This window comes from Saimiri boliviensis, chromosome 9 (genome assembly GCF_048565385.1).
Source record: "Saimiri boliviensis isolate mSaiBol1 chromosome 9, mSaiBol1.pri, whole genome shotgun sequence".
NCBI lineage: Eukaryota > Metazoa > Chordata > Mammalia > Primates > Cebidae > Saimiri > Saimiri boliviensis.
This window is the reverse complement of record NC_133457.1, coordinates 108,224,743-108,244,707: the sequence shown is the minus strand read 5'-3', so window position 1 is coordinate 108,244,707 and position 19,965 is coordinate 108,224,743. Positions and strand designations below refer to the sequence as shown.

At 52.5% G+C, this 19,965-nt stretch overlaps 1 protein-coding gene across 4 annotated transcripts in view; it reads right to left on the bottom strand.

The window, feature by feature from the left end:
• HNF4A (hepatocyte nuclear factor 4 alpha) overlaps window positions 1–19,965 on the bottom strand; it is a 79,514-nt gene that overhangs the window by 10,481 nt on the left and 49,068 nt on the right. For all 4 annotated transcript variants that reach the window (XM_074406567.1, XM_074406566.1, XM_003936403.4 and 1 more), the window contains exons 2-7: window positions 15,265–15,439; window positions 14,040–14,134; window positions 7,061–7,167; window positions 6,200–6,355; window positions 2,370–2,457; window positions 751–906 (exon numbers count right to left, since the gene is read on the bottom strand). In XM_074406567.1, coding sequence (XP_074262668.1) covers window positions 751–906; window positions 2,370–2,457; window positions 6,200–6,355; window positions 7,061–7,167; window positions 14,040–14,134; window positions 15,265–15,439 — 777 coding nt within the window. The remainder of the gene's footprint in view (window positions 1–750; window positions 907–2,369; window positions 2,458–6,199; window positions 6,356–7,060; window positions 7,168–14,039; window positions 14,135–15,264; window positions 15,440–19,965) is intronic.

Here is a 19,965-nt window from a genome sequence, read left to right as displayed (position 1 = left end):
GTCCGGCCTCCTGCTGAGCACTATAGAGGATACAGGCCGGGCCAGGCTCTGGAGGGAACCGGAACTAGAAATCTCACCTTCTGGGAAGTGTGGCATAGCATGTGGTGGGTAAGAATGTGGGCTTGAGAGAGAGAGAGAAATTGGGATCGATAGGTGGTCGGAAGTTCAAGCTCTGCCATTTTCTGGTTATGTGACCTTGGGCAAGTTAACCATGCCTCAGTTTCCTTACTTGTAAAGTGGAGATAATAATTCCTACTTCACAGGTATCATGTTGGTAAGCAAGATAATCCACAAAAAGTGTTTAAAAACAGCTCTTTAGTGAGCATTCAATCACACTGCTCATCTTCCTCTTTATCGTTTTATATATATATAAAGACATTCTGTATAAATGCAAATGCAAAAGTCAGTCAACAGAATGGGGAGAGGAGAGCCGAGAGCCACAGGAGAGGGTAGGAATGCTTTATCTTCGTCCTGAGATGAAGGCCAGGCTGGTCTTGAGCCCCTGACCTCAGGTGATGCACCCACCTCAGCTTCCCAGAGTGCTGGATTATAGGCATGAGCCACCACGCCTGGCCATATCTGCCCTTTGAATCTTGACTTGCTTGATGTGTTAAATGAAAACGGCCTCTCCTGGCTGTCGTTAACAGGAGATGAGGTTGTGAACTCAGTGTACCTAACCCAATAGGAGAAGTCTGACAGAGGGCTCTGGAGAGAGAGAGTCAGGGATGGCTTAGGAGGTGTGCAGTGTACCTGGGTCAAAGAAGATGATGGCTTTGAGGTAGGCATACTCATTGTCATCGATCTGCAGCTCCTGGAAGGGCAGCACCAGCTCGTCAAGAATGCGCATGGACACCCGGCTCATCTCCGCCAGCTCCGGGCAGTGCCGAGGGACAATATAGTCATTGCCTGGAAGGGTTGGGAAGGAGAGAGGATGGGAAGTCACCTTGGGTTGAGCCCCCTCCTCTAGTTTTGGCTTTTAAGTTGGGAAGATAGCTGGTGCCTGTGGGAGGAGACCCTGTAGGGATGATCACTCCCATTTCACAGGTGAGGAAGCTGAAGCCCAGATTCAGGTGAGCTGCCTCGAGTCATCCAGCTGAGCTTGGAGCTTGGCTTTCTAGGACCCCTTTCACATGACCCAAGCTGCATTTACCAACATGCTTCACAAGATCGATGACATTCAAAGGCCACCTGGCGGGCACCAAAGCATCAAGGTGAAGGGACCAGATTCTGGAAGTGTACTGCCCTGCTTAAATGGCTCTGCCCCTGATAGCTGGGTATATTTGGATAAGTTATTCAGGCTTTCTGTGCCTCAGTTTTCTCATTTCTAAGATGAGAATGAATAATTGAGCTTCCCGCATAGCGTCGTTGTATTAGAATAGGTAGTGTTTGCAAAGCAGTGAGCACAGTCTCTGGCACACAGTGTGTGCCGTACAAGGATTTCAAATAATAAATATGCCAGTGAGAACACATGGACACAGGGAAGGGAGCATCACACACTGGGGTCTGTTGGAGGGAAATAGGGGAAGGATAGCGGTGGGTGGGGAGTTGGGGAGAGATAGCATGGGGAGAAATGCCAGATATAGGTGAAGGGGAGGAAGGCGGCAAATCACACTGCCATGTGTGTACCTAGGCAATAATCTTGCATGTTCTTCACATGTACCCCAAAACCTAAAATGCGATAAATAATAATAAAAAAATAAATATGCCATGAAGGCACAGGTGACATGGGCTGGTGCTTTGTGCCGTTCCTGACCACCTCTTGCTCCTACTCCAGAAAGAACATCAGAATGCACAGGTAGGCTGGGTGCAGTGGCTCACGCCTGTAATCCCAGCACTTTGGGAGACTGAGGCAGGTGGATCATTTGAGGCCAGGAGTTTGAGACCAGCCTGGCTAACATGGTGAAACCCTGTCTCTACTAAAAATACAAAAATTTGCTGGGTGTGTTGGTATGTGCCTGTAGTCCCAGCTACTCCAGAGGGTGAGGCAGGAGAATTGTTTGAACCCAGCAGGCGGAGGCTGAAGTGAGCCGAGATCAGACCACTGCACTCCAGCCTGAGTGACAGAGCAAGACTCTGTCTTTAAAAAAAAAAAAAAAAAAGATGCACAGGTAATTCCAGGGACAGTCTGACTGTGCTCTGACTTTAATGCTGGGAATTTGATGCCTTGCGTCCATGTTCCCTTGCATCTGAGTGGCGTATCCAGTTGAGAACTGAGTCCTGGAATCCTCCATTTGCAAGTCTGAGGACAGGGCCACTCCTGACCAGTCTCCCTTGCCCCTGCATGCCACCATGTGGATCTCCTTGCTGGGTGAGTGCCATGCTAGGCATGTCCTCCACGGAGCCCTGGCCAGGGCAGGCAGCCTCCTCACCTAGGAGCAGCACGTCCTTGAACACCATGGATCGCTTGGTGGCTCCGAGCAGCAGGTGCTCACCAGCATGGGCTCTGAGCAGGGCCACCTGAAAGAGAAAAGGAACCGTGTCTGGCATCTGCACCCTTGGGAAGGCTGCCCGGATCTAACTCAATGACGTTGGGCAAGTCAGCTTAAAGCTCCCCTCTGCCTCTACCTGCCTGAACTGTGAAATGGGTATCATAAAATGACTGCCCATAAAACTAGAAACCTGGAAGGGATTCTGCAGAAACCTGGAAGGGGAAATAACGTGTGCTCAGAGCAGAGAGACCTCACGGGGACTCTGCCCTTGAACTGCCGTGTCCTTGGGCAAGGAGCTGCTTCACGCTGGCCGCCTTGTGTGTTCCTGATGAAAGGGTAAGCAACATTCTGTGTGCTTTTTTCTCTTTTTTGAGATTCTCAAAAGGGTCGATGATCCCAAAAAGTTCCAAAACTGTGGGTCCCAAATTCCCACCCATGGGCCAGCTATGGGGAATTATGAAGAGTGCTTTGTAAAAATACAGATTCTATTTTTATTTTTTATTTTTTGAGACAGAGTCTCACTCTGTTGCGCAGGCTAGAGTTCAGTGGCGTGATCTCGGCTTGCTGCAACCTCCGCCTCCCAGGTTCAAGTGATTCTTGTGCCTAAGCCTCCCGAGTAGCTGAGACTACAGGTGTGTGCCACCATGCCTGGCCATTTTATTTTTATTTTTATTTTTAGTAGAGACAGGGTTTCACTATATTGGCCAGGCTGATCTCGAACTCCTGACCTCAGGTGATCCACCCAACTCAGCCACGTAAAGGATTATAGGTGTGAGCCACTGCGCCCGGCCTGAAAATACAGATTCTTAGGCCCTGAGATTCTGATCCCGATTCTGTATGTTTAGGGTGGGTCCAGGGAGCTGTGTTTAGTAAGCACCTCAGTTGACTCAGAAACGTAATTCTGTTGGGGAAATCACTGGTCTGGCAGATCCCTCCAGGGCTCTGCCCACTGGACATTGCAGGACTCCAGGATGCTGAGAGGGCATTACAAGAACATGGATGTGGATGTTGGGTCTCAGGGTTGGTCCTTCTCAAGGCAAAGGTATGAGCACTGGTCCCTGGCAGAGAATCAGCTTGATGTATAAGGCAAGACTTCAAAGACTGGAGTTGTAGGTAGGGGTCCAGCAAGCTTGCGGAAGGACAGAGCCAGCCCACTGAGAGCCATCTGCTTTAGTGCTTGCCTAAGGACCAAAGGATGGCCTGGCACAATACCGCACCAGGCTGGTAGCCTCAAGGATCTTATCTTCAGGGTTTGGTTAGGGAGTCTGAAAGTTCTATAGCACGCCAAACCAGAAGGTTAAAATGCCTTTGTTTGTTCATTCATTTGATTGTTCATTCTTTTAGTTATCAAATCCGAAATGCCTACCAAATCCCAGACAGTTTTTAAGACAATGGAGGCACAATGTTTAAAAATGAGAGACAAGGTCTCTAGTCTCACAGAACTCACATTTTATAGGGGAGGGTGTGGAACAGACAGTTTAGAACAAGTCAGTGCACAGGACAGAGGATGATCACAACACAAAGGAAAGAAGGAAGGACAGGGAGGAAGAGAAGAAGGAGGAAAGCTGGGGACCAGGGAAGAAGGGAGGGAGGGAGTAGGAAGGATGATGGCGGCAATGGGGTGAGAATGGCTACGTCAGATGGGGAGGTCAGAAAAGGCCTCTAAGGAGGTGAAATTGTTAGAGGGAAAAAGAGAAGGTACTTGAAGGTACTTGGCACAAAATAAGCCTTCAATAAATATTCGAATGAAGGAAGGAAGGAAAGGGGAAGTGAATGAATGAATGAGCAAACAAGCTGACTTCCTCGCTCGCTCTAGCTGCTCCTGGGCAGCCGCTTGTCCTCGCCCCTTCTATCTTCCGTGGATAGAACCTTGTGAGGAAAACAGAAAAAGAGGAAACTGCCCGGGAGGTGAAACCCACTTTCCGTGACTGGCATGGAGGGAGGCCAAGGATGCTGACTGCCCAGCACCTGCCGCGCCAGGCACTGTGCAAGGCTTTCATCAGTCACCCAGTGGCCTTCACGCCGTGAGGCAGAAGACCTGGATTTGAGTTCCAGCTCTGGGACTAACTTGCTCTGTGATGTCAGGCAAATGGCTTTATCTCTCTAAGCCGCAATCTCTTTCTCCAACTGTATCCAGCCCCAGGAAGCATACAAACTGGAAATCTAGTTCCTGGGGCGATGTCGACAGAATTGGGGGGCCCTTTGGAGGACAATGCCCCGACTTTCCCTGGGGTGCCCCACCGGCATTGGGCAAGCTGGGCTCCTCATACACCAGGAATGGGAAGCTGAGAACCCTTCTGGTCCCAGGTTCAACCCCTTGACATGGCAGCTGTTCTGGGGGTGGGCCGGGAGGTCAGGGTGGTGTGTGTTAATGATTGTCCTGTGCTACTGGCCACCCATCATTGCTCTCTGAGAATGCTCTGAGCCCCAGCCAGGGAGGTTTGGGTGGGAAATCGAGGTTAACAATTGCTCAGGTTGGGGGTATCTTGTTGCCCTGCTAAGCCCCTGGGAAGGAACAGGAGGGATTAAACATTAATGTGGAGACTCCAGCAGAGGGGACTGGGGCCAGAGCACAAGAAACAGGGGAGAGGGTAGGGGCAGATTGTCCAAGATCCTTGCCCCGTCGATTCTGCTAATGGAGGGAGGAGTCATCGAAGAGGGCCTTGGGTCCAGCCTCTGCATGAGGCTGGGGACCAGCCAAACCAGTGTTTTCACAGTGTCCCAATGTGCAGGTTTAATAGGTGTTCCAGGAGAATCTTGGGGCCTTGGGAGTTTGGGAAGCCCTGGTGTCTGTGAGGTCAAACAGCTGCCTGGATGAGGCTTCTCAGAAGCTTTCATGGACCGACACGCATTGTCAGTGTCTTATGCAAAGGCGCAAAACGGGTAAGCGAACGCACCAGAGGCTTTCTCCGAAGCTGCGGAGGTGGCCCAGCCCAGCTCCTCTTTCCCACAGGAAACAAGGCATGCTCTGGGCAGGAGCTTTGTAGGTGGCATCTCTGAAATTCACCTGTCCTCAGACACATGCCACCGTCCTTCAACCCTTTCTTCCCCCAGGGATGTTTTAGTACTCCAAAAAAAAAACGTACGGTGGGAACTCTGAGGCAGAGTTCAACTGCTTTGTTGGGAAACAAGGAAGAAACTCTGTTTAGGGAGAGTGGCTGTGGTCCAGCCAAGGTGCAGCTCGCTCCATTACCTGAATTTTGCACTTTCTAGGCAGTAATGTCCTCAGTCCTCCCAACCACACTCTGAAGTGGCTCTTATCATTTCCACTTGACAGATAAGAGAACACTGAGGCTGAGAGAGAAGAAGTAATCTGCCCAGGATTACCCAGACAACCAGTCTTAGAGCCAGAGCTTAAACTACAATCTCCTGATCCCTGTCCCAGGGTCCCTGTCAACATCCCCCTGGGAGCGCCGCATGGTGCAATGGTTTAGGAGCTTGGACTTTGGAGCTTCCCTGCCGGGGTTCTAATCCCAGCTGTGCTGGACAGTAGCTAGTGACCTTGAGCAGGTTACTTAACCTCTCTGTGCCCCAATTTCCTCACCTACGAGATGGCTGTAATAATAGTCCCTTCGTATCTACCTCACAGAGTTGTTGGAGGAGCTAACCGAGTTAGTGATTGTAAGGTGATCTCAACAGTTTCAGACACACGTGTGCACTACGCATTTTGTTAAATAAAATCAAGCCAGTCGCAGCTGTATCCCAGGTGAGCCAGCCGCATCCTGGCTGCCCAGTGCCCGCTACCGCCCACCATCCACGCCCACCCTCACCTGGTCGTCTAGGGGGAGCTCACAGAAAGCTGGGATGTACTTGGCCCACTCCACGAGAACCAGCAGCTGCTCCTTCATGGACTCACACACGTCTGCGATGCTGGCGATCTTCTTAGCTCTAATGTCGCCATTGATCCCGGAGACGGGGGAGGTGATCTTAGAGAGACACAGGGAAGAAAATGCTGGAGATGTTTGGGCCCTCCTGCACTCTCTGCCCTCGGAACAGAGCCCCCTCCCTGGAGTCAGGTGTTGGGAGGAAGCTGGACAGTGGGTGCCTTTCGGCTCTGAAGGAAGCTAGTGGGAAAAACGGCGGGAGGGAGGAGGCAGGGATGAGGGAGAAGGACTCCCTCTGGGTCTTCACTTGCTACCTGCCCCCTGCCTCCTCCTCTATCAGCTTTAGAGCCCCAAGGAGTCTCTCAGCCTTAGAGGAGAAGCAGGGCAAAAAATGGTCATCCTCATCTGACAACGAGGCCACCATGGCTCAGAGAGGTGCTGTGACTTGCCCAAGGTCACACAGCAAGGGATGGACTGGGCTCCACTTTGCCACTTCTGTGCACTGACCCACTGCTCTGTTCTCTCAGGGCTGAGCTGATTGCAGGCCCCCAGTGAACGAGAAGACTCTGCTTGGCCTGTGGGAGGCAGGCAGCACAATGAACTAGAAAGTACCCCAGGGTGCCAGGTTCGAGTTCGCCTTTGCTGCTAACTGGACCATGTAACACTGGACTCAGTGTCTCTTCTGCAATATCGGAGGGCCCTCCCATCAGCCGTTCCAGGGCCTGGTTGGGGAGAACGGAGGCGGAGGAGGTAAGCTCCTCTGTAGTGTGGGAGATGCCTGGGTGGGCGGCAGGGTCACCCTGGTACCTGTCGGGACAGGACCTCTGCCTGCAGGAGCGCGTTGATGGAGGGCAGGCTGCTGTCCTCATAGCTTGACCTTCGAGTGCTGATCCGGTCCCGCTCATTTTGAACGGCTGTGAGGAGGCAGAGAGGGGTGAGCAGGGAGAGCAGAGGCGGAGTGAGGCGGTGGGGGTGTCTGTGACTGATGAGGAGTGGGAACAGGAGGTGGGGATGTCCAGAAGACAGACCCACATCAGCATGTGGAATGAGGGGAGACGGGCTCTAACTCAGCTGGTGGAAGAACTTTCCGTACATCCAAACTGCCCCCCACACAATGGAGAGGCTACAGGAGTGATCCACCCATCATCATGGGCATGCAAGCCAGTGATGACTCAGCTATGGGCTTGAAATGGGTCTGGATCATTGAGGAGGGGATCTGACCAGATTAAAGATGTCTGGTCTACAAAAGGGTCCCTTTCTTTCCAAATGAAAGTGATTAAAGCAAGCCAAAACAAATTGCTCTGGGTGACACGGAGCCGGCCTGGGGATTCCTGAACAAGGGGTTCTGGGGGCTGCAATTGCCTCGATGGTTTTGTCTATCTGCAGAAGCTGCCTGTACTCCACACTAACCTTCCCAGCGTCAGCAAGGCCAGGTGGTTTCCTCCCTCCCACCACTGTTCTGTTCCGGGCACTGTCCACTGGGGCCCCAGGCTCCACTGCCCGCCCCAATCTGGGTCAGTCCTGACCTGAGATAGAAGATGATCCTTCTACCATCCCGACAGTGGACGGGATAGCCCTTGGAGTCCAGGAGGCTTCACTGTGGAGTGAGGCTTGGCTGATTTGGAAAGGAGGGAGCGTGAAGCTGCATGAGGTCTGGCTTCCTGTCTGGAACCTGCCACTCTGGGTGCCTGTGGCAACTGCCGCCTCTCTCTGGGCCTCAGTGTCCCTACCCATAGGGATTTCTCTCCCTGCCAGCTCCCTGCACTCTGTCTTATCTCAGGGACCAGCAGGTTGGTTTTTCCAGTCCCTCAAGCCTGGGCGCCTTCCTTGGCTTTTCCTCACACCCAGTGCTGTCAGTGATCATGACAAACGGACCCGCTGCTCCCTCCCTGCTCCCAGCTATTGTGTCTCGGATTAGATCCACGTCCTCCTGGGCTCTGCTTCTGCCTTGCGCCTGCAGTCTGTGTTCCTCTCAGAGACAGAGGGATCCGTTCAAACACATCCAAGTCACGTCCCCTGCTGCTCAAAACCAGTGCCTTCCAACCTCACGAGTCCTCAGGGCCCTTCCTCTCCTCTCTGATTGCCCCTTTTACTGGCTTCCTCCCAGCCACTCTGTCCCGGAAAACCCGGCTCCCGCCTGGATACATCCGCACATTGCTGGGTCACTGTTGTCACTGCCTGGGATTCCCTTTCCCGTACAGCACTGCTGCATCTTCATTTCACTTCTGCCTCTGCAAATGTCGCCTGTCAGACACCCTCTCCGGCCACCCTGTCTAACACAGCATACCGCCAACCCTGGCCCTGACCCACCGTGGTTTGTTTTTCTTCAAGGGACTTATTGTAGAATTATTTGTTACTTCCTTTACTATCTGTCTCTTTCTGAGAAGGAAAGCTTCAGAAGGCCAAAACTCCATCCCTCTAGTTCACTGCTATAGTCCCAGTCACCAGAACAGAGCCTGGTACACAGTAGGTGCTCAATAAATATTTGTGCAGTGAGAGAAAAAAGGCGTTGGAGGAGACAAGCTCTAATTAATTTTTTTTTTTTCCAAGACAGGGTCTCATTCTGTTGCCCAGGCTGGAGTGCAGTGGCACGATCATAGCTCACTGCAGCCTCAACCTCCTTGGCTCAAGTGATCCCCCTGCCTCAGCCTCCCGAATAGCTGGGATTACAGGTGTGTGCCATCATGCCTGAATAATTTTTTTTTTTTTTTTTTGAGACAGATAGAGGTCTCATTATGTTGCCCAGGTTGGTCTCGAACTCTTGGCTTCAAGTGATCCACTCAGCCTCACAAAATGCTGGGATTACAGGTGTGAGGCACCAAGGCTAATCATAAACTCTCATTCTTATAAGCACCCTATTTCTCCAGGGAACATTGACACCCCCGAGATGCAACTTTCTCTTGATGTTGACACATTGTTAAAATCAGAGAAGAAAAGTTGAATCATCTGCACTGAGCCTGGGAGTCAGTGGGATAGAACAGAAGTCCAGAGGCAAGCCACCTCCTCTCAGACCCACCACGTGCATGGGGCCAGCTCAGAGCACGGCTCCCCTGCCCCGGCCATCTGCCCCGCCCCCCCACACCCCTCCCACAGCAGCCTCCTGCCAGCGCCCGCACCCACCCACCAGGGCGCCGAGTGGCCGGCGGGCGGAATGAAAGGGCTGCTGTCAGCAGCTGCGGATAGGGCTCCTCAAGGTTAGGCGGGCGTTATCAGTGCCCGGCGCGAGCTCAGTCACGGAATGATGTTTTCCAAATGTTTGCTCAGTATTAGCAGGGTCGGGGACCTAATGTAACTTCTATTGAATATTAACCGACCTGGGCAGAGGCAGAGAGGAGATGAGTGTGTCTTCCCAGGGAACTCTTGGGTAGTTGAAGTTGGATGAGACAGGCTCAATCCCATTGAAAACTGGTGAGGAGCAGGGCCGGGGCTTCCGAGGAAGGTCCCATCAGACGGCCTCTGGCCCATCACCGAGGCTCACCTCCTGCAACCCTGGGTCCGCTCTCTGGGCTGGGTTTTTGATGCCAGGAGCCAGGTATTTGTCCTGGGCCTGACAGCTGAGGCCCAAGCAGGTGTCTGTCCCCCTGGCTTTGGGTTACAGGAAAGAATTCTTGGCCCATTGACCCCCCAGGGTTGTCCCTGGAGTCTTTGTCCCTCCAAGGAGCCCCTTCCAGCCGTGGTGCACTATCCTCTGGCAGAGACTTACAGGCCCATGAGACCTGGAGCCCTTCTCTGTGGTTGAGAGAAAGTTTCAGCAATCCAGATCAAGAAATGTACCTCCTTAAGAGATTCTACTTGTGGGAGGAAAAAAAAAAAAAAAAAAAAAAAGAAAGAAAGAAATGTACCTCCTACACTGATCACTGCAAGTTTCACTCCAGGGAGCTTGGTGTGTGCTCAGCTCTGGGGAGCCTGAGTTCTAGACCTGACTCCATCCCTGACCCATCACCTCACCTCAGTGTCCTTTTCCGTAAAGTTGGGCAGCAGGCAGATTTGATGACCTCTTACAGACTCAGCTGGTCTCAAAATCGTACCTTCCCAGCTTACACTTTCTGGTTCTCAGGGACTATTTTTGGGTTTTAGTCCCCAGATTCCACTAAGGTCATCAAGAAAAAGAAATGAAAACTTGTCCCAATTCTCCTGGTCAGTGAGATTTCCGCCAGGACTTTCTTTTGACTTCGGGAGCTCCCCGGCAGGCTGAGATGGAGCGGTGGGGCCTAGAATACTTAGGTAGAGCTAGGAATACCCTCACTTCCCACGGCTTGAACACAGTGGCAACTGAGCGCTTTGCCACTCTGGCCCATTGTCAAAACAACCAAGTGACTGTGTGTGTCATGATCTTCCAGGTAACTCAGGCATGTAAACAACACTGACTAACCCACACTCACTTGCCATCAGCCAGCTCTCTTATCCTCTGGCCAGCATGTCAGTTTCCCTGGGCCAGGAAGCAAGCAGCTATTTTCAAGGCTGAGCTAAGGCTGAACGGTCTGACGCTCTCATCCCCCTTCCAGGAGCCTGGTAAGAGGTTTGCTGGTTTTGCAGCAGCTCAAGAGAGAGCCAGGGGCTGGGCGCGGTGGCTCACACCTGTAATCCCAGCACTTTGGGAGGCCAAGGTGGGAGGATCACTTGAGGTCAGGGGTTCAAGACCAGCCTGGCCAATATGGTGAAACCCTGTCTCTACTAAAAATACAAAATTAACCAGGCATGGTAGCACACGCCTGTAACACCAGCTGCTTGGGAGGCTGAGGCAGGAGAATCACTTGAACCCAGGAGGTAGTGGTTGCAGTGAGCCGAGATCGGACCAGGGAACAAACATACCCACCCTAGTGGGCGGTGTGAACTTGTGCAGGTGGGTGGGGAGTGAGGATCGAGACTCACAGGGCTGAAGGGTTCACTATCCAATGTCCTCATTTTATAGATGTGAAAACTGAAGCCCAGAAGGGACAGAAATGTCCCTAATTACACAAGTGAAAATGACTCTGGATGTCTAATAAGAGACATTATTTGTAACAACTGACCACACTCAGGACCAGGCCACACACAGCGGAGGTGGGTAGCCATCCACTCAGGACGGCTGCCAACCCCTCTCCCACCAGCCTGTCACAGACCTGAACCTCCATTGTGAGAGAGTCCTTCTCTCAAACCAGTGCCCTCTGGATGACACCTACGAGCAATCACAGTGCCTAAAATCCTAGGCTTTGGGGATAATGGAATCGCGGACTATCACAACCACAGAAATGTCAGAACCTTACACTGCAGTTCTCCATCGTTATCTTGCCTCCAGCTGTTCACACGTGCATCATGTTTTTACTCATTACTTTTCTCAGTCCACAAAGTGGAAGCTGAAGTGGATGAGAGAGGCTCAACCCCATTGAAAACTGGGTTGGGGAGAAGAAGGAGTATTTGCAGCTTGAAAAAGCCCCTCTTGCCCTTGGAGAACCACTGAGGTCTACGTGTTAGAAGTGCAGTGTTTAGTGCAGGCCTTGGGGACCACCCGCTCCCGCATCGGGATCAGCGAGCCCAGATTTTCCAAGACAGCTCATGAACTCAAACTAAGGCCCTGTAAGGAAGAGACATAGAAGCTACTTCCAAGGGAAGGGAGAGAAAACAGGGGGCCAGGAGTAGATGCAGAGGAAAGAGAGGCTACCAAAGCCTCCCCTCCCCTCATTCTCAGTGGGCCCCGGCGCAAGCTGGGTCCTAGGTTCCTGCTTCTGGGGTGTGCTGGGAAGTGGGGGGTGTTTGTAAAAAACTAGCAGGACTAGGCCAAGGTTTGGCTGTGGTCTAGAAGCAAAGGTCTGGGGCTGGTCACAGAGCTGAGAAAGGTTGTGTTCAGAGGAGCAGGAAATGAAGAGATTGGAAAATAAACTCAAGTTACTTTTTTTTTGAGAGAGATAAAGTCTCGTTCTGTTGCCCAGTCTGGAGTGCAATGGCGCGATCTCAGCTCACTGCAACCTCTGCCTCCTGGGTTCAAGCAATTCTCCTGCCTCAGCCTCTTGAGTAGCTGGGACTACAGCCATGCACCACCATGCCCAGATAATTTTTTGGTATTTTTAGTAGAGACAGAGTTTTACCATGTTGGTCAGGCTGGTCTCAAACTCCTGACCTCAAATGATCCACCCACCTCAGCCTCCCAATGTATTGGGATTACAGGTGTGAGCCACTGAGCCTGGCCTTAAGTTAGTTTAAAGCAGTTAAGAGATTTTTGTGGCCAGGTGCAGTGGCTCACGCCTGTATTCCCAGCACTTTAGGAGGCTGAGGTGGGCAGATCACGAGGTCAGGAGTTCGAGACCAGGGGGCCTGACCAACATGGTAAAACCCTGTCTCTACTAAAAAATTGCAAAAATTAGCTGGGCGTGGCGGTACATGCCTGTAATCCCAGCTACTTGGGAGGCTGAGGCAGGAGAATTGCTTGAACTGGGAGGTGGAGGTTGCAGTGAGCCAAGATCGTGCCACTGCACTCCGGTCTAGGTGACAGGGCAAGACTCCGTCTCAAAAAAAAAAATTTCTGCTTCCCTTGCTTGGGCTGAAAGCAATTTTTTTTTTTTTTTTTTGTGATGAAGTTTTGCTTTTGTTGCCCAGGCTGGAGTGCAGTGGCACGATCTGGCTCACTGGTAACGGGCTGAATGCAATTTTAAACATCCCCGGGATCTGGAGGGCATAAAGTAATAGGCAGCCAAAGGTGGTCCAAGCAGCACAAAGCTCTGGGTTCAACCTCAGACCTTCCAAGCATCAGTTGTGGGACCCTAGGCAAGTTGTTTAAAAATTGTGGGCCTCAGTTCCTTCATCCATGAAAAGGGAGGAATTGTAATAGGTTCAATGGGCTGGGTTCATTTCATTTTCATGACATTTTCCCATATAGGGTTGTCATGAAAACGAAAGGAACCCAGCCCAGTGACTGATACCTCCTGGTAGCAGAAGGCCTGGCAAGACCTTAATAAATGTTGTGCTCTGGTCTTCTCTTCCTCCTTTATCCAGGAGGGCTCTGGGGTCTTGTTTCCACTTCCCCCCACCTTTGTTTTTTTTTTTTTTTTTTTGAGATGGAGTCTCTCACTGTAGAGGCTCACAGCAACCTCTGCCTCCTGGGTTCACATGATTCTCCTGCCTCAGCCTCCTGAGTAGCTGGGATTACAGGTGCATACTACCACTCCCGGCTAATTTTTTGAATTTTTAGTAGAGACAGGGTTTCACTATGTTGGCCAGGCTGGTCTCAAACTTCTGACCTCATGATCTGCTCACCTCGGCCTCCCAAAGTGCTGGGATTACAGTCATGAGCAACCACGCTCAGCCTTGTTCCAATTTTGTAGAATGTGAAGATTTTGGAAATTGCCTGATACCCATGGATGAATAGTAAGGGAATTGGGCTGCTTGTCCCTGGCACAGAAATTCAGGAATCGGGCTCCCCTGGTTGTCCCCTTTGTGAAGTTGGGGTGGTGAGTTCACAGATGTTTGTAATGTCATTCTCTATGCTTGCCCTAATGTTCAAAATATCATATTTAAAAAAAAAACACCCAACGTGGCTACCTTGTGGTGGCACAGACAGGCAGGCAGGCAGGCAGGGGTGGTGGTTGCTGGGAGCCTGAAGAGCCAAGAGTGGGAGCTTATCTCTCTGAATCTTTCTCAAGACCAAGCCCAGCCGCTCCCTATGGTCAGATTTCCAGGCCCTCCCTCTTCTCGGCCATTAGCCAGTCACCCTGGGGCCTGGCACTGAGTCATAAAGTGTGGCTCCAGTTGTAAATGACTGTCGGGGAGCTGTGGGTGCAGGTGGGGCAGTGGGGAGGGGGCCGAGGCTCACCTTCCTTCTTCATGCCAGCCCGGAAGCACTTCTTGAGCCTGCAGTAGCGGCACTGGTTCCTCTTGTCTTTGTCCACCACGCACTGCCGGCTAAATCTGGGGAGGGCTTTGGATGGTTGGACGGAGAAGACACAGCTTCCTCCTCTTAGGACAGAAGCAGGGCCCTGGCTATCCAGTGGACCCCCAGCCTCAATGCCGCCATCCCTTCACCCCCGGACTTCTCCCTTGAACCCACCACGAGCTGGAGAGGTGCTACGACCTAAGGCTCCAGTCCTCTCCTGCTAAACAAGGGGAAACTGAGGCTCAGAGAGGCAACGTGTGGTCCTGGGTGACTCTGCTGGTTGAGGTTAGAGCTGAGTTGGGAAACTTGACCTCTGAAGTACCAGAGCCCTGCTATTTCCACCACATCCTACAAAAGCCCGGAACCCATAGCAGGCTCCTGGTTATGGCTCAGAGTTAATGCCTGGTTCACATAAGCCTCTCTCTGGAGGGGGACAGGAAGTAGAGGCCGAGTCACACTGTGCTGATGGGTGGGGCCCTGAGTGTCAACCCTGGCTCTGCCATAGATTCAAGCTGGTTGACCTTGGGCAGATACCTAGCCCTCCACAGCTTCCTCCTCTATAAAATGGGAATAGCAAGAGTAACCATCTCACAGGGGTGTTGGCAGGTGAAATGAAGTCATGCACCGATGGGGCCCGTATCTGCACATGACAAGTGCCCACAGTTGACAGCTGCCATGATTTTATTGTTGTGATTACCCCCAACAGGAGATGCTTTCGAAAGAGGGCTCTCCAGGGCCTTGGGAAGACTTTGGGGTTGGTGGAAGCCCTTGGGGTAGGTGGAATGGTGTGGGGTCAATCTCCTATTTGTACCAGAAAAAGCACCAGACGGGAAGATGGGTTCATCTACCGAGGCTTCAGAAGAGGCCTCGTGGAATGGGAAAAATGACAGTGGGCTCAAGGGGATGGTTAAATACACACGAAGACTTAGTATGGCGCCTGGCATTGGATAAGAGCTTGATAAAAGGCAGGCAGTAGCTTGATGATCAGTAAATGTGGTTCCTAGAATAGATGTCCTCTTTGGATTTACAAAGCCTACAAAACTCGAAGAGCCTTGAAAGCCCTGAACGGTAGCTGTCTCTGGGACCCACTCAGGGAGAAGAAAGACCCTGGGGACATGAACCCAAGTGTGCCCATTTCCCAGCTGGAGAAACTGAGGCTCCTCACCTGCAGGAGTACATGTGGTTCTTCCGCACGCTCCTCCGGAAGAAGCCCTTGCAGCCGTCACAGCTCGAAGCACCGTAGTGTTTGCCTGTGGCCCGGTCCCCGCAGATGGCACACAGGGCACTGACGCCCAGGCTGTTGGGCGCGTTGAGGTTGGTGCCTTCCGACGGGGATGTGTCTGTGGCAGGAGAGAGGAAGTGAGGCTTCGGGAAGAACAGAAAGGCAGACATCTAAGGGAGCCCTGCGGGGATCTCTCCAGGGCTTCAGCCTCAGCCATATCCAATGGCTGTTCCCACTCCATCGCCTCCCTGCTCAGTGACCTCCTGACTTTTGGAGCTTCAGTTTCACATCTGTAAATTGGGGCTGGTGGTGACTTCACAGAGCTGATTCTGAGGGTGTGCGTCTCCCTGTGGTGGAGGCCACGAGCCCCAGCTGTCTCTAGGAAGGCATGAAAACCTGGCCACCTTCCAGGGTGAGAGCCTTCTCCTAACTGGGGAGGGGGCTGCGGAAGGGAGAAACATTCTCCCCAGAACCAGGTCCCGTCCCTCAGTTCTCACCCAGCGACCACCAAGGCTGGGTGGATCTCAGCTGCATGCCCAGGGGCCCCACAAATTCTCTGGGGAACAGGAAAGACTTGGGCCGAGAACAGTCACTCATGTGTCCTCCTGGGAGGGTCTGGACATGGCACCCATCCCTCTCAGCCCACAGGCAAAAGCTACTGCATCTACATAAATGTGAGGGGGGTCATAAGGCAGGTGGCAAAGAGGATCTCGGGCTGGGTGCCAGGAGTCCTGAGCCCCAGTGCTGATGCTGCCACTAACTCGCCTGTAAACCTGGGCAACTTCTTCTCCTTGCTTCAATTTCTTCTGGGCCTCAGTTTCCCTAACCATAAAAGGGAGCAGTTTGACTGGTCTGTTTCCAAAGTTTAAAAAATAGCAGCAGTTGAACCCCCTTTTGGTCAGCAAATCTTTAACCAAAGATAGACCCCTTTGGAGAAGATAACAAATGCAATGGGTCAGCCCCCGGGAAAATGCAAGTGTGTGTGTCACACAATCCACACACACACATGCCACACACAAGCATACACACACACCACACAGTCCACACACATGCACACAGACACACATCACACAGTCACATACACATGCGCACACACACAAACATACCACAGTTCACATACACCACACAGTCCACATACACGCACGCCACACACAAGCACACACATACACCACACAGTCCACACACATGCACACAGACACAAACCACACAGTCACATACACATGTACACACACAAACACATACCACAGTCCACATACATCACACAGTCCACACACACACACACGCACCACAGTCCACACATATGAACACAGACACACACCACACAGTTACATACACACACACAGTTACATACACACGAACACACACCACAGTCCACATACACTACACAGTCCACACGCAACCACACACACCATACAGTCCACACGCACACACACACACAGGTGCACACACGCACGCACACAGGCACATATACTACAGTCCACACACATGCAGACACACACCACATACCACACACACACCAGAGTCCACACACAACCACACACACATGCACACGCCCACACAGTCCACACATACATGAACACACAGTCACACACATGTACACACAAATGTGCACACACAACATACACACACGAACACACAATACGCACACATACACATATCAACAAACATATATACACACGTGTGCACACACGCATATACATGCATACACATAGTCCATACCCATATACACACATGCACACCTACACACAGACACATACACACACGCGCGCACACACACACACACACACACACGTGTATTCATAGAAATCCTGAATCGGACCTTGGATTCCTCGGGGTCATCCAGTTAAGACGCGGAGAGGGCCATGCGCTGTAGGTAACAGCACAGCCCCTGAAGGCCTTCTGCCCAGGGTTCAATCCCAGCCTGCCCACTTCTTAGCCATGTGACGTTGGCTGTGTTCATTTACTTCTCTATGTCTTTGTGTCCTCACTTGTACAATGGGGACCATGACATTCCCCGGTGTGTTACGGGGATTCAGTGAGTTCTCACATGTGTATGTGAAGTGCTTGCCACGTGTTTGTGAAATAAAAACTTTTCTGCAGAAGAAAGCTCTCGGAGCAGAGGACTTCCAGGCTCCGCGCACAAGCAGACACCGCCGTGTCTCATTTCTGCCATCGCAGATTCCCAGGTGTCCCAAGAGGTGCGGCCCCCCTCCACTTGGTGAATTATTCCTGGAGATGGCGATAATTGTTAAGCCGCATGGGTGCCCTTTCTCCCTCAGCCTCTCCTCCCCCGACCCCCAGGGAGAGCTGACCCCACAGCTCCTGGCTGTTCAGCAGGAGGCTGGAGGAGCGCCCACCTCAGGGGCAGGATAGGCTGGGGGCTGTCAGCTCTGTCATCTCCCCTCTGAGGTCAGCCAAGCACCTCCATTCCACAGGTGAGGACACAGACTTAGAGAGGACAAGTGGCTTCCTGGTGTCATCACACTGCTTGCGGTGAAGCAGAGGCATGAGCTTATGGTCCAGGTTTGCTGGGCTACTCCAGCCAGAGCCACATGTGTTGAGGTGTCTGCTGGGGCCTCTAATGAACAAGGAGCCCCCAGGGCTGCTGCTGCATTGGGGTAGGGAGTAGGCAGGGGAGAAATATCCTTTGAGTCTTTGAACCACCAGCCCAGGATGTACCCAAAACACTTTGGAGGACAACGTCATATAACCCCAATCTAGAACACTTCAAACTCCAGCAAGGAATACTGGGGACCCTGCTTACAGATGCTCAGAGCCCTTGAGATGACCCATGTTGGGGCCAGGACCCTTTACCAGGGCTCAGCACCCAGGCACCTTATCTTTATCCTCTGGCCAGCCCTGGGAGACAGACGCTATTACGTATTCCCATCTTATAGATGAGGAAACTGAGACTCAGAGAGGAAACTGCTTTGCCACATTCACACAGGTTGGAAGGATCCATGCCCGATTTTAGTCCAGATCTTTCTGGCTCCAGAGCTGGAGGTGGTCTTATCTGTGGGACACCCAGTTCAGTGGCTTGGCCTCTGCCTCAGGAGCACACAGTTCCTAGGCTTTGAAAAAGTGATGGGGGCGGGGAGCTGCCAGGACAGGGCAGTGATCCTCCTGGGGACACACAACACTCTGGACACTCTGCCTCGTGCGGCAGCAGCTTGTTTAACATCTCCAGGGCGTTTTTGCCTTGAGTTCCTCGCGTGGTCCTCAGACAGGCCTAAAAGCCGGCCAGCCACCAGGCCTGGGGGAATGAAGCCCGTTTTGTAGAAGAGACAGAAGCCAGGAGAGGGGAGGTGACATGCCCAAGGTCACACTGACTGGACAGCGGGGGCAGTCGAACACTTGCTGAGCTGACCACAGGCAGTGCCCAGCGGCTGCCTCCTCGCTCTAGCTGAGCTGACCACAAGCTGCCAGGCCTCAGCTGGAGCTGGAGCTGCAGCCTGATACTGGCTGTGTGGCTCCAGGACACAGAAGGAAGCAGGGTGGCAGGCTGACCTCAGCTAGCTGCCTGTCCCCTCTCCTCTGAGGCTGGCCTGGGACCCGATGGGGCCCTTCCCTCCAGGAGGGGTTTCCAGACCCCCTCCTTTCCCCTACCTCCCTGTGGAGGAGAACGGCCCACCCCTCCAGGTATGCTCCAGTGATGTCAGAGTGGACACATAAATCTGGAGAGAAATGCCGGCAACAAAACCTGCTCAGAGATAAACAGACATGCTGCTGATGTGAAGCTCACTTGGTGAACGGCAACAGCAGAATCCTGCACTTGGGTCTGGCGTTCATGCACACCAGAGACCGCTGACCTCACCCGAGGTACAGGGGGCTGCAGATGCACACAGCAGGCACAGATACGGGCACACGACAAAACGCCCACACGGGATAAGCGTGCAGGAAGAACAGCACTCCAACAGGCCCACACGCACAAACGCATGCGCTGTATGACCCACACACACAGCACGCATGGACAAACATCCAGACACACGTACACCCAGTCACTTACATACACAAGAAGATCAACATGGGCACCTCCTAGGGACCCGTTCAATAAATACAAAGGGAAATCGGCACAGAACTCACACACAGAGACAAATGAACACACATAGGCAAATGTGTTCCTGAAGGCATCACCCCACCCATACAACTTACACGGAAACTCATGATCACACACGAACGCACACACAACACACACACTGCTGAGCTGGCTTTGTAGTTAGCAAAACTGCCCTGAGAACTCCATTTTCCCTGAGTGCCAGTTGCCCTAGGGAAGTCCCAAAGACACCGAGAAATGCAGATATATGTCTCCAACCACCATCCTCCCGGGACACAACACCCCTTGCCATCTCTCTGAACCTAGGCCCGAGGGGTTCAAGAAGGGACTGTGCCAGGCTGAATCGCTGGAGATGGGCACCGAAAGGGAGCTCACCATCACGTCACTGCGCCAAGCGCCAAGCAGAGCCGCTGCGAGACAGTGGGGACCGGAAGGGCCTGGGAGGAACGGCCGGGGTTGACTTCTGCTGGAAATTGGCCCTTCACCCGGAATGCCTGTGATCGCTATACCTGGGCACATGGGCTTCACCCGGCAATACCTGTGCTAGACTGCAGGACCAACCTACCATTTTCTATCAATCTCCTCCCACC